Below are 12,337 nucleotides of genomic sequence, written 5' to 3'. Positions count from 1 at the left end.
TGGAGTAGGTGTCGAAGGAGGAAAGAAGACTCCTTCGGGAGTTTGTTTCATTAGTGCCCCTAGCATGTGCACATACTGGGCTTAATAATTTTTTTCGGGTTTGGGTTTGCACTGTGCTTCTGGGCTAGTCAAATGGGCTAGACCCAGTTTATTTTGGAGGAGGGTATCACATGTTGTCCCAGCTATTATAATACAGATTTTTACTCATGCTGAAGAGTTGTTACTGGGTAAAATGGTGTCAAAGAATCAGTTCCATTTTCACTTATTTTCTAATAAAATTATATTATATTGAATTTTATACTTCCATAAAGAAGAGAAAATAAGAGTTGTGCACCAACTGAAGTGGAATTGCATTGAGTCATTGACTATACCAAATTATAGATATCAATATCAATGCATTCTCTAATGTTATTACAGCCATTCACATTTTTCATTGTGTGCATTGCAAGTGCTTAAGACAATGTGGTTGACTGATTGTAAGGATGCTTGATGCACATGATTAATGAGACATTTTGATGTAATGCAAATGATCAAATTCAATTTATTATGGCATAAATTTACAAACAGAATTTATTTTTAAAATAAGAAATTCATATTCTAATATCTTTATTGGGTCTGTTCTTATGATTACACCCCTCTATTACTAGATTCAAATCTTGGGTGGTTGCAATTCTAATTTTTGGGCTTAGATAATTAATATATGAGTGGGCATCCCTCCCATTCTCTCTCTCTCTTTCTCTCTCTCTCTCTCTCTGGAAAGAAGCATATTCATTAAAATATGAGTGGGCTTCCCTCTCTTTCTCTCTCTTAGAAAGGAAAAATATTCATTTAACTATTTTGGAATATGCGATATCTCTATGCTATTATTTGTTGTGAAAATGCTTAGATACATTGGTTGGCTATGAATCTACTTGAACCTAACCAATTCTTGGACTGAGCAATATTGGGTTGAATATTAGGCCTAGCCACATGGGAGCGGAAGGATAGTCTTAAGTTATTCAATATAAATATCGCAAAAAGATTTTGCAATCCTTGCATGAATTTGGGAAGACTTCTATTTTTTGTGTGATGAAATGGGGGCGCAACCACCCAAATTTTAATACGAATAAGCAGATACATAAAAGGTGAAATAAGGTTGAAAAATCAGCTTATTACACGCGAAAAAAAGGCAAGAGAAAATTTTCTTAAAAAAAATGCAGGGTTAGAACCATCTCATGAATATGAAGGGAGGGAGAAGCACCTGCTACCAAGTTAGATGAATGTAGGACTTGACTTGTTCCAAACAAGCTAGCTAACATGTTTCCATATGGTTACAGCTCATTTCTAAAAGGTAACAATCAGTGGTCCGACCTACTTACAGAATGAACCAAGCATATCCCTGACTTCCCATTCAGAAACCAACTGCCTCGTTACTGATTGAGGGGAAGGACTAAACTGACATCCCCAGCTGACACGCTGCTTATCCATGGATTTTTTTTTAATATTATTTTTTAAATATTTATTTTTCAATCTGTCCCCTTTCCAATTTAATTTTTTAAAATACAGTTGCTTGGATGAGGTGGTAAGGACGTGGCAAAACTGCATATGGAATACACGATTTCAAATGATATGGATAAAATATTTAATATTTAAATTTAATTTTAAATTTAAAATTGAAACTGCATGTTGAACATGTTGTTTCAATTTTTAAGGTGGAATCGCATCTTCAAGATACGGTTTTTTTTTTTTTTTTTTTTATTTTGAAATGCTGTTATTTTCTTTTTTTATGTCTGGCTTCATATTGGACTCGGGAGCTTCGTCAGGCTCGGAGAGGGGGGCCATCGGTCGGCTAGGGAAGTGGCCAGATGGCTAGGGCGATGGCGTGCGGCCCCGAGGGGTGGGGGGGTGTGGGGTGCAGATGCAGCGGTCTGAGGAGAGCGGAGGGGGTCGTGGGGGTGTTTTTGTGTTCGCGTATATGATCATCGGAGCCCGAGGAGGAGGGGAGAGGGGTGGTGGTCATGCGGAGTCAGAGGTGGATGGTGGGTGTGACACGGACAGCAGCGAGGTGAGGCCGCGACGGATGCCTCGTGAGGGGAGAGGCGGCCATGGCAGTGGGACGGAACCGGTATGGGGCCTGCGGCAGATGGCTTGGAGGACGGCGGTGGGGTGGGGCCACGGGTGGTGCGCTGGAGGAGTGTGGGTGCAGGTCGGCTGTCGACAGAGGAAGGTCGGCGAGGAGAGGGGGGAGGGAGGGAGGAAGGGAAAGAAGAAATGAGAAAAAAAAGATAAATAATAAAATATTTTTATTATTATTTTATAAATAATAAAATAATATTATTTGATTAATAATAAAATATTATTATTTGATTAATAATAAAATATTATTATTTGATTAATAATATATTATTATTATTTGATTAATAATATTATTTTAAAATATATTTATCACTAAAAATCAATAAATATAAATTAAAAAAAATATTGCAAGAAAAAAATAAATTGAAATTGCATTGGACAACTGAGGTGCAGGTGGAGGCTTCACCAAGATCGGAGAGGGAGGGGAGGGAAGGTAAAAAATAATATTTTATTATTAAAATATTATTATTTGATTAATAATAAAATATTATTATTTTCTTAATAATAAAATTTATTATTTGATTAATAATAAAATATTATTATTTGATTAATAATAAAATATTATTTAATTAGTAATTAAATATTATCATTTTATTAATAAAAATATTATCATTTAATTAATAAAAATATTATTTTTATTTAGTAATAAATATTATTATTTTATTGATAATTAATTATTATTATTTGATTAATAATAAAATATTATTATTTGAGGGGATGTCCCTCCTGCGCCACCATCCCTCCATCTCTCTGACCCCGACGAAACCCATACCTGCACCCCCGTCGCTCTGTGCGAACACAAAACTACCCAAAAAGGTGATCCCCTGGCACAAGATCGTCCCTTTTTGTGTGCCAGCCCAAAAAAATATACCAAAATTTTTTTTTTCAAAATAATAATAATTATTTTATTATTATATAAAATTTTAAAACAATATATATTTTATTATTATATAAATTTTTTATTTTAGTGATAAATATATTTATTGCTTCTTAATAAAATTATTTATTAGTTTTTAGTGCTAAATATATTTTAAAATAACATTATTAATCAAATAATAGTAATAATAAGTTATTATTAATTCAATAATAATATTTTATTATTCATTAAATAATAATATTTTATTATTAATAAAATAAAAATATTTTATTATTTATCTTTTTCTTTTTTTTCTTCGTTTCTGCCTTCCACCCTCCCCTCGTTTGACCTTCTGCCAGTGGCCGACCCGCACCCACTCCCTCCGACGTGCCACCCGTAGCCCCACCCTGCTGCCATCTTTCACACCGTCTGCCACGCCCCCACGTTGGTTCTGCCCCATTGCCTTGGCCGCCTCCTTCTCCCCTCGCAGGCACCCGCCGCGGCCATTCTTGTCGCACCCACCGCGGCCCCATCTCGCCACCGTAGATGGCCCCGACGGCCGTCCATGCGAACACAAAAATGCCCACCCACCCAACAATCCCCTCCGCCTTTTCTCAGCCGCTCTGCCTGCACCCCACGCCCTCCCCTGCCCCAGCCAACCAGCGACCCCTCTCCCCTCCCTCTTCGATCCTGGCGAAGCCCCTCGGTCCGATATACAGCTGAAAATGATGAAAAAAAAAACTAGCATCATTCCAAAACAAAAAAAAAAAAGATATAGTATCTTGAAAATGCGATTTCACCTTGAAAATTGAAATCGGGTGAAATCGCATATTCAACGTATCGTTCAGTTTTAAATTTAAAATTAAATTAAAATTTTAATTTTTTATCTATGTCTTTTGAACATGCGGTTTCGTCACGTCCGTGCCACCTCATCCAAACAATCATACTTTAAAAAATAAATTAAAAAGAAAGTAGATTGAAAAATAAGTATTAAAAAAATAATATTTTAAAAAAAATCCATTTATCCATAGCCTGCTGCATCAATTTTGTTATACATTTCTCTCTCCTTCCCTCTGCGGTCCCCCTCCTTCTCTGTCTCTGTCTCTGTCTCTGTCTCTGTCTCTCTTTCTGTGTCTCACAGTATTCTTTCCGTCGATCCTTTTGTATCCACACAACAGTCAATATTACGATAACATAAAATAAACCCTGTGCTCTCATCTAATTTTCAATTTTGAACGAGTCCATTTTTTTCTCCTTATTTAATAGGAATATTCCATAAATTTTATTTCAGTTGATCCATAAAACCATCCCTCGATTTTGGCATCGTTTTGCTTGGATTCCACAGATGGTCATTAATATTTCAATCGTTCAGTTGAGAAGTTTTCCTCCTTTTTCTTTTAACCGGTAAAGATTAAGAGTCGGGTTTGGGTTGTACCTTTCGCATAAAAGAATGATTGATCTTTTTTGCGACATCAACTCTCAAAGCACTCCAAACTCTCTCTTCCATCTCGCTGAGAACTGTGCGACCCAACGGTGCGTATCGCCCAAACAAAAAAAAAAAAAAAAAAAAAGGAAAAAGTGAATCATCAACCCGAACTCTTGGGACTCGGCATAGAGTGCTAGAATGAAGAGGTTATGAAATCCAGGCATGCTTAAGGTACCTATGTAGGGACTGCTTTTCGGTGAAAAGCCTAGCGATCTCAAAGGAAAATGACGAACTACTTGTAATTGCTTCGATTCTAAAGCCAAGCATATATCAACAGGAAAAAGAAAAAGAAGGCCAGAGGCCAGACTTACCGGCTTGATCAGTATTGCAGAGAACAAAGATGCTTCCCGAATCTTCAGATTAAAGTCTCTGATTCATGAAGAGAAATGAGATAATGCCAGTGCTTTCTCTTTTTTTTGAGTTAAAGGTGATGGAAGTAAGACACTTCCTCTTTCACTTAAATTATCACAGGAGAAGCACAAAGCTGGAAGACAAGAATCTACTCCATAAATTCAATAGGGCAAAGTCAAAATAATTAAACGGTCTTCATCAATAATAATAATAATAATACTAATAATAAAACAGTCCAAGCAAGCAACCACTTTTGACGACGACAAAACAAGGCCATCATAGGTTTGAAGTGAAATGAGAAAGAAACCAAAGGTGAGCTTGGTATTGTTCAAAAACATGACGATCTTCCCTGTGCCCTGATTGTTAAACAATATGGTAGCCGGCCTGTGCGCACAGGGTATTTAGTTATACCCGGTTGTTAATTTTGTATTCACAAAATTGACTTTTCTGACTCAACATAATTGGTTTCTTGCTTGTGGGACATCTCTTTTGGCCTTCTCATAGTAATGTAATGTCAGCTTGATCTTGAGGCTATCATGTTTAGGGAGCTTATAATACTCCTCCCATCTCTGCTGAATTTTCTTTAGAGTTGCCTTTAGTTCTTTATTTGTAGGAGACCATGATGAAGAAATTGCAGCTTAGTTATAACAATTCAAGATCTCACATAAAAAAGCTAGACAGAAGATATTATTTTGATTATTTGGTCCTATATAAGTACCTAAAATCCATCCAATGCATAACCGATATAAGACTAAACATATACTTACATGGATCCTCACATATCCCCACCGTTTAAGTCCTAGCCAATATAAGGGTTTGAATCCATTCAAATCTAATCATAAGTACCACGATTGGCTCACGCTTAGTCCCAATAGATCTGTGCTATAGTGTCTTCTAGTCCATAGAAATCATAGGCTAGGTTCACTCTAATATTATTTGTAACAATCTAAATATTTATCTAAAAAGACTAGTCAAAAGTTATTTTTAAGGTTCCTTAGCTCTGTATAAATACTCAAGATCTACTTAATGCATAATTTATGTGGGATTAAACATACATCCACATGGATCTTACACTAGTGATCATCTCCAAGATCTTTCTACTGATATCTAATTGGGAATAGATACTATTCTTTTGAGTCTCCCTTTTGCCTTCATACCTTGGTGGAAGTGTGGCCTTCTGGATTTATGTTGATCCAACATTGATATTTTAACTTTTCATTCTGCACGTTCTTATTTGGTTTCCTTTTTTTCTTCTATCACGTAATTTATGCAGGCTACATACTCTTCTCTTCATTTCTGAATAAAATTTGGTGAGCAATGCGAGTCTCTTCCATTACTCTCCCTCTTCTTCTTCCAAAAAGAAGGTCATTACAATGCATGTAACCACTCTAAACAAGTTCATATTATGTTTTCAAACAGTGAGGGATGTTAATGCATGCCAACATCCAGCCAAGATCCATTCCAGTGGCAGAATATGCTCTGCATGGTTCAAAAGTAAAGAGAGTCTGACTGACAAAGAAATGATCTACAGGGTGAAGCCTATATGGCACACTAAGGATTTTGGTTCCTTTCGAGTTAAGTGTCTCTAATTTTTTGTGCAAGATACTGCTTCTATAAATTCACATCCTACTGTCTCGTGATTGTAATACTCATCATCAAAAAGCATTGAATAGCACTTGTAGTTTCGGATGCTCAATCATTTTTTTTCATCCTGCTCTTTTCATAGTAATGCCAATATTTTTTGGGACTAAAAAGGCCTTTTTGAACCTTAAGGAGCTAAAGGATTGTAGGGATGACATTTGTGATGGCCTAGTATCTCATGCAAAAAAGATGGCCAGAAGGTATTAAGTTTCATCAGTTTTGTATAAGTATTGAAATCTCTTTAGTGTAAAATCAACGTAGGAATGTACATATACCTGCACATGTCCTTACATGCTTTTATAGATAAGCCTCCACGTTCTTGCCAGGTTAGAGGTCCAATCTCAGACACAATTACATTCAAATATAATCACACACCATGATTGACTTAAAGTATGTCTCAAAAGAGTCCATAATATAGTGCCCCATGGTTCACATGAGTGATGGATAGAGTTTGCTCTATTATGTTGCATCCTAGGCTAAGCATCCATACTCAAACATGTATCAGACCAGTCTCAAAAGGACCCATTAGAATTCATCTCCACCACATCATCAGCACCTTGCCACGTGTGCCACATCATTATCGCCTTTGCCACATCGTGGCTTGCATCATCATCACAACCACCACATCATCATTGCCTTTGCCACCAAGACTACTGCTATCTCTATTTTCTCCATTACCATTATCTCTACCGCTACATCACATCTATATTTTTTAAAAAATAATTAATCATACCAGATATTTTATATTTTAATAAAATAAAAAAATGAAACATATTTTTTTGCAAACAAAAAACAAAACTGAAATTGACACCCAATGGCACCTAAAATTTTAACATTATTTTGCATGTTTAAACGAGCATTCATTGTCCTGCATGATCTCATGTGACATGGTAAGTTAGGCCTCACAATAATGTAGGAAGAAACTAAAAAACCATGCTTGCGAGGATGGTCAATTTTATTACCAATATACTTTTCTATAAGTATTTCTTCTACATATTTATATTAAATCACCATAAAATAATATGCAAATTGAAATAAACTAATATACTAATCTAATTTGTTGCAATAATCTGTTGGCTCATAGGCATCTGTTGTAGACATAACCAGTCAAACTCATCCCTTAAAGACATCTAGTTCTCAATGGAAGCCTTGTTCTGCATGGCAGCAGCATTTAGCACCGTGCTATATATTGCTTTGTCTTTTTAGTGAGGATGTGCATGATAAAAGTTGGTTCATATAAAATACAACTGGAAGACGAATCACTGGCACTACAACAAAAATGATCTATAGCAACTAATAGATACTCGTCTACGTTCTCTACTGCATGGCATCTACACCTAGGTGATATGACAGTATGCAACTAATAGATACTCGTTAGCTGATTCTATGTATTCATGTTGATTCTATATCTTGCATGCAAACTCTTTCAAGACATAAGCTGGGGATCTTCCAGCTTGTTTGTCATGTAGTAATTTCTTAATTTACGGTCAGTTGCACTAAACTAGGAGCTGTTTGAACTGAATTCAATTGCTCTAAATTAGGAGCTGTTTTCTCCCTGTGCCATTCGGAGGATGCTTTGGGGAAAATGGATGGACTAGGACTTCTGAAATTTAAAATATTCTTGTTACCTGCATCTTGAACTAAAGTTCAACTGCACTGGTTTCAAATCTGTTGGTACTTGTAATCTTTTGAGTACTTGGTTGCAGAAATTCTAGACAAATCTTTGCATTACTTATTCAATTTGTCAAGTTGTCAACATATAACATGGTTGATGTTGGATGTTTTTTCTTAGTTTAGCACCATGATTCGGTAGGATGTACCCTATGTGCAAGCTATGAGCATCTCCCACTACAAAGAAATAGGGTTGTACCGACTGTTTTTTGCCGACGCTTTTTAGAAGCGTCGGCAGGTTGCGCTGACCTGCCGACGCTTTTAAAAAGCGTCGTTTATTAACGACGCTTAAAAGCGTCGTAAAATTTGAAACTGTCAACGCCGACGCTTTTAGCAAAAGCGTCGTTAAATAAAGAAAATACCGACGCTATTTAACGATGCTAAAAAGCGTCGTTAGGTTCGTTTAATACTCCCAATCTCCCGTGCCCTAATCCATATACTGCCGCGCCCCCTTTCCACCCATATTCCTCCGCCGCCGACAGCGCAGTGCCGTCCACGCCGCACCGGCCGTCCTCCCCTCCCCCCTCCCGGCGATCGAACGGGCTTCCAGATTCGGTGCCCGGTTCACTGGTTCAGAGCAGTCCTACCGCCCCAATCTTCCCGTGCGGTCCCAAGCCGCCTTTTTGCCCTTGTCTCCCTCGCTCCCGTGGTCAGGTGAGATCTCTTCCTCCTCCATCATCTCCGCCCCCGAATTCATGCCTCCTCGTTGATTTGGCTCGTCTCAAATGCCGACCCAAATAAAGAAATGATGGCTTCATCCAATAAGCCGACAGCGGATTGATAAAAAAATGGATATGATGCCTTTTGTGAGCTCTGAAGAGCAGATATGGTCTACATTCCATGAACATGCTGAACTTTCAGATAATTGTTGCCTATTCTGTTGCCTTCCCGAGACATGGATGTGTTCCATCTACTTGATTTTGCAATTGTCCCATTCAGGGCTTTCACGGTGATTTATGTTCATCTTTTTATCTCGGGAGACTTGCTCAGCATACAGTTCTTTATTTACATGTTTAATTTATCAGGTCTATTTCTCTATTTATGCAGCTTGGGAGGCCATTGTTCTCTTATATATCACACTCACATTAGGTTTTGTTGGTCACTGTTTCTGCCCATGCGCTATTGTGTGCCAACTAGTTATAATGGATTTTATATTGTGCCGGGCAGTCGGTTGTTATGTTAAATCCCCATGGTCTTGGTGTTTCTTTATATATTGGCAACAGAGTCTATTAATTCCTCATTTTTGTGTCATGCAGATACCCTTTTCAGTGAAAATACGATATGTTTTAGCTGTTGCCACTATGCTTCATACGGCAGCTCTGCCACAGTATTCGTTTTATGTTTTTATTTTGCTACTCTTAAGATTAAGCTTCATGACTTTGGCATTATCTATGCTGATTCTCCTGGACATGATTCGTTTTATGTATTTGGTCATGCATCGGCCGACCGCAGGTTCTTCTGTATTCGCTACCAAATGATTGAAATGCTTGTAGATGATTATTCGGAATCACTTATTTTATTATATGAAACAAGAATGCAGGATTGGATTTTGTTGTCGGGTATGATTCTACAAGAAAAAAATAATGTGGAAAGTTGTCATTTGATTTAGAACTAGATATAATAAATTAGTTCATATAACATCATGCTATGTTGATTGAACTGTGACATGATGACTAGTAGAGCTGGAGGTGGATTGGATTAAGCTGACAATCTCATTGAGTAGAATAAAGCTTATGGTATCAAATATATATCAAATTCGAGCTTGTATGACTAGACCCAAACCAACTGGAGACCAAGAATGGCACATGTTCTTCACCAAACACTACAGCCTACCTAAAATTTAAGAAATATATCTGCTGTTAAAATAAAATAATATTTCTCCAAAAGGATAAGAAAGTATGTGCCGACGTTAGTAAGAATCTGGGTATCAAATTTAGGTAGATATCAAATCTGGGTACCAAGTGGAGGATGATGACGATGACACTTATACACAATGTATGCCCTACAATTTTGTGCCAGCTGATGATTTAAATGCTACGACGACGTTGGTTAGAACAGAATTCGAAGAAAACACTACTGCTTGATTGTTACCGATAATAATTATTTATGATGTATATATTTTGCATTAATTATTGTGTTATTTTACTCCATATATTAACTGATTCTACCTTTTATTTATATAAATGCTAGGTGACATCATGCGTCGCAGGGGACGATATGCTGGTGTGCAGTTCCAGTTTTCACAGACAGAGGCCGGTACGTCTTCTTCAGCACAGCAGCCTGAGGCCAGTTCAGCTGCACAGCATTCTGAGCCCTGTCCTTCATCATCAGCACAGCACGATCCTCCTGTTCATCAGCCAGATGATGAGATACACGTGCAGGGTATATATTGTCTTTCATGTAATTTTTTTTAATTTCATTTTATGTATATTTATGATATAGTTACTTTTATGTATTTTTTGCAGACGGATCCGGGAGAGTACGCTCCAGACGCGGACCCACAGTAGTACGAGATGTGTGGCAGATGCGTGAGGGCGAGAGGATTGTTGTGGAGTGCAATCAGCTAGGTCAGCCAATTAAGAAAGCTGCCTGCTTATTGACTTCATTTTTGGGGACTGTTGCTCGGAGGCCTCAGCTATGTCCGTTGGGCTATGCAAAATGGAATGACATGCTTCCAACGTACAAAGTTGAGCTCCTCCGAGTTATAGAGGTAATGAATTGATGTTCATACTGTATATTAATTGTTAATCATTTATATAATTTATTTCATTTAACTTTTTTTTTTATAGAGCAAGTTTGTTCTCCCTCCATCCACTCATGATTTTGTAATGAAGTCTCTCAACCGCAAATGGAAAGAATATAGATCACAATTGAAGAAGGACTATATGAGACAGGGTATGACAGAGGAGGAGGTTGCTAGGAATTGTCCTCCTGATGTACCCCCTCATCAGTGGATGGAGTTGGTTCATTATTGGTTCTCCGAGAGGACACAGGTATATTATCTATTTATTATCTTTTTTTCCTAAATATTTTATAAAAATATTTATTTTTATTATATATTATATATATAACAAGTTCTTTACTTTATTTTACAGACTTATTCTGCTATTGGTAGAGCTGCACGAGCAGCTCAGTCTGTTCCTCATACATCGGGGTCGAAGAGTTATGCACGACTCCGACAGGAGTTTGTATGTTCCTTAAACTTTCATAATTAACTTTTAATTTTTATGTTGAAATATTTATATAACTAATATCATTATGTATCGTGGACCATGTCTGTATCATGATACTCATATATTTTTTTAAATTATTATAACTGTTTGCTTAAAATTGAAATTATTTGTGTAGGAGGATGAGCATGGGAGGGAACCCGGACAAGTGGAGTTTTACCGGATGACTCATACTCATCAGGATGGTACTTTTGTTCGAGATGAGTCGAGAGATTTATATGTACGGCATTATTAATATTATATTTTTTGCAATGATTTAAATTTAATTTTGTTAGCTATTAATGTATAACTCTTGTTTTCAAAAAAAATACAGGAGAGGGCTACATCTCTCATTGCGGAGCGTGACGACGAGTCCGCAGCATCTACGCAGCAGAGCCGTATCGAGGCCGAGGTGTTCACAGAGTTGATGGGACCAGAGCGCTACGGCCGAGTGAGGGGTTATGGAGTAGGAGTCACCCCCACTCAGTTATCTGAGGTTAGTAGATATACGCAGCATGCTGCAGCAGATGCTCAGGATTCACGCGTTCGCAGACTCGAGGTGGAGATACAGGAGATTAGACAGAGTCGTGCCGCTGAGATGGAGGAGATGCGACAGAGCCGTGCCGAGATGCAGGCCATGAGGGGACAGATTGATCGCCTTACATCTTTATTAGAGATGTATGGTTCATCTCAGGTAAACACATAATATTAAATATATATTTTTGTATTAATTTAATGATTTATATATTTTTATTTATAGATATGCAAATCATGCTTTTGATATGTTTCTTGTAGGCTCCTGGCACATCAGGCACCCGTCGAGATAGCGGCACGTCACGTGGAGACAACGACGACCATCCGCCTGCAGATTGATATTATTTTATTTTTATTATATTTTTATATTTATTTATATTACTCTTGATTGTAATGGACGATTAGTACTTTATTTTTATTTATATAAAATATTATCTTTTGGTTTGGTTAAATTTTCTATTTAAGTTTGCTTTT

The 12,337-nt window shown here is 37.2% G+C and overlaps 1 protein-coding gene across 1 annotated transcript; it reads left to right on the top strand.

Moving 5' to 3' along the window:
* The first annotated feature begins 1,897 nt into the window (after positions 1-1,897).
* LOC140857293 (uncharacterized) lies at positions 1,898-12,315 on the top strand. Its single transcript, XM_073256072.1, has 11 exons — positions 1,898-2,185; positions 3,331-3,677; positions 8,156-8,229; positions 9,377-9,679; positions 10,311-10,502; positions 10,586-10,830; positions 10,910-11,113; positions 11,216-11,308; positions 11,469-11,570; positions 11,664-12,023; positions 12,125-12,315. Exons 1-11 carry the CDS (start codon positions 1,898-1,900, stop codon positions 12,200-12,202), a joined length of 2,286 nt encoding a protein of 761 aa, XP_073112173.1. The 3' UTR covers positions 12,203-12,315.
* The last annotated feature ends 22 nt before the right edge of the window (positions 12,316-12,337 follow it).

This window comes from Elaeis guineensis, chromosome 1 (genome assembly GCF_000442705.2).
Source record: "Elaeis guineensis isolate ETL-2024a chromosome 1, EG11, whole genome shotgun sequence".
NCBI classification, from domain to species: Eukaryota; Viridiplantae; Streptophyta; class Magnoliopsida; order Arecales; family Arecaceae; genus Elaeis; species Elaeis guineensis.
The sequence above is the reverse complement of the archived record's forward strand: the minus strand, read 5'-3'. Positions and strand labels throughout refer to the sequence as shown.

Bases quoted from the DNA above. Each gene is read 5' to 3' on its own strand.
- LOC140857293 (XM_073256072.1), top strand. From the start codon at position 1,898: ATGCAGCGGTCTGAGGAGAGCGGAGGGGGTCGTGGGGGTGTTTTTGTG. The intron at 2,186-3,330 runs GTCGGCTGTCGA...ACCTTCTGCCAG, and splicing joins CTGGAGGAGTGTGGGTGCAG to TGGCCGACCCGCACCCACTC. The intron at 10,831-10,909 runs GTAATGAATTGA...TTTTTTTTATAG, and splicing joins AGCTCCTCCGAGTTATAGAG to AGCAAGTTTGTTCTCCCTCC.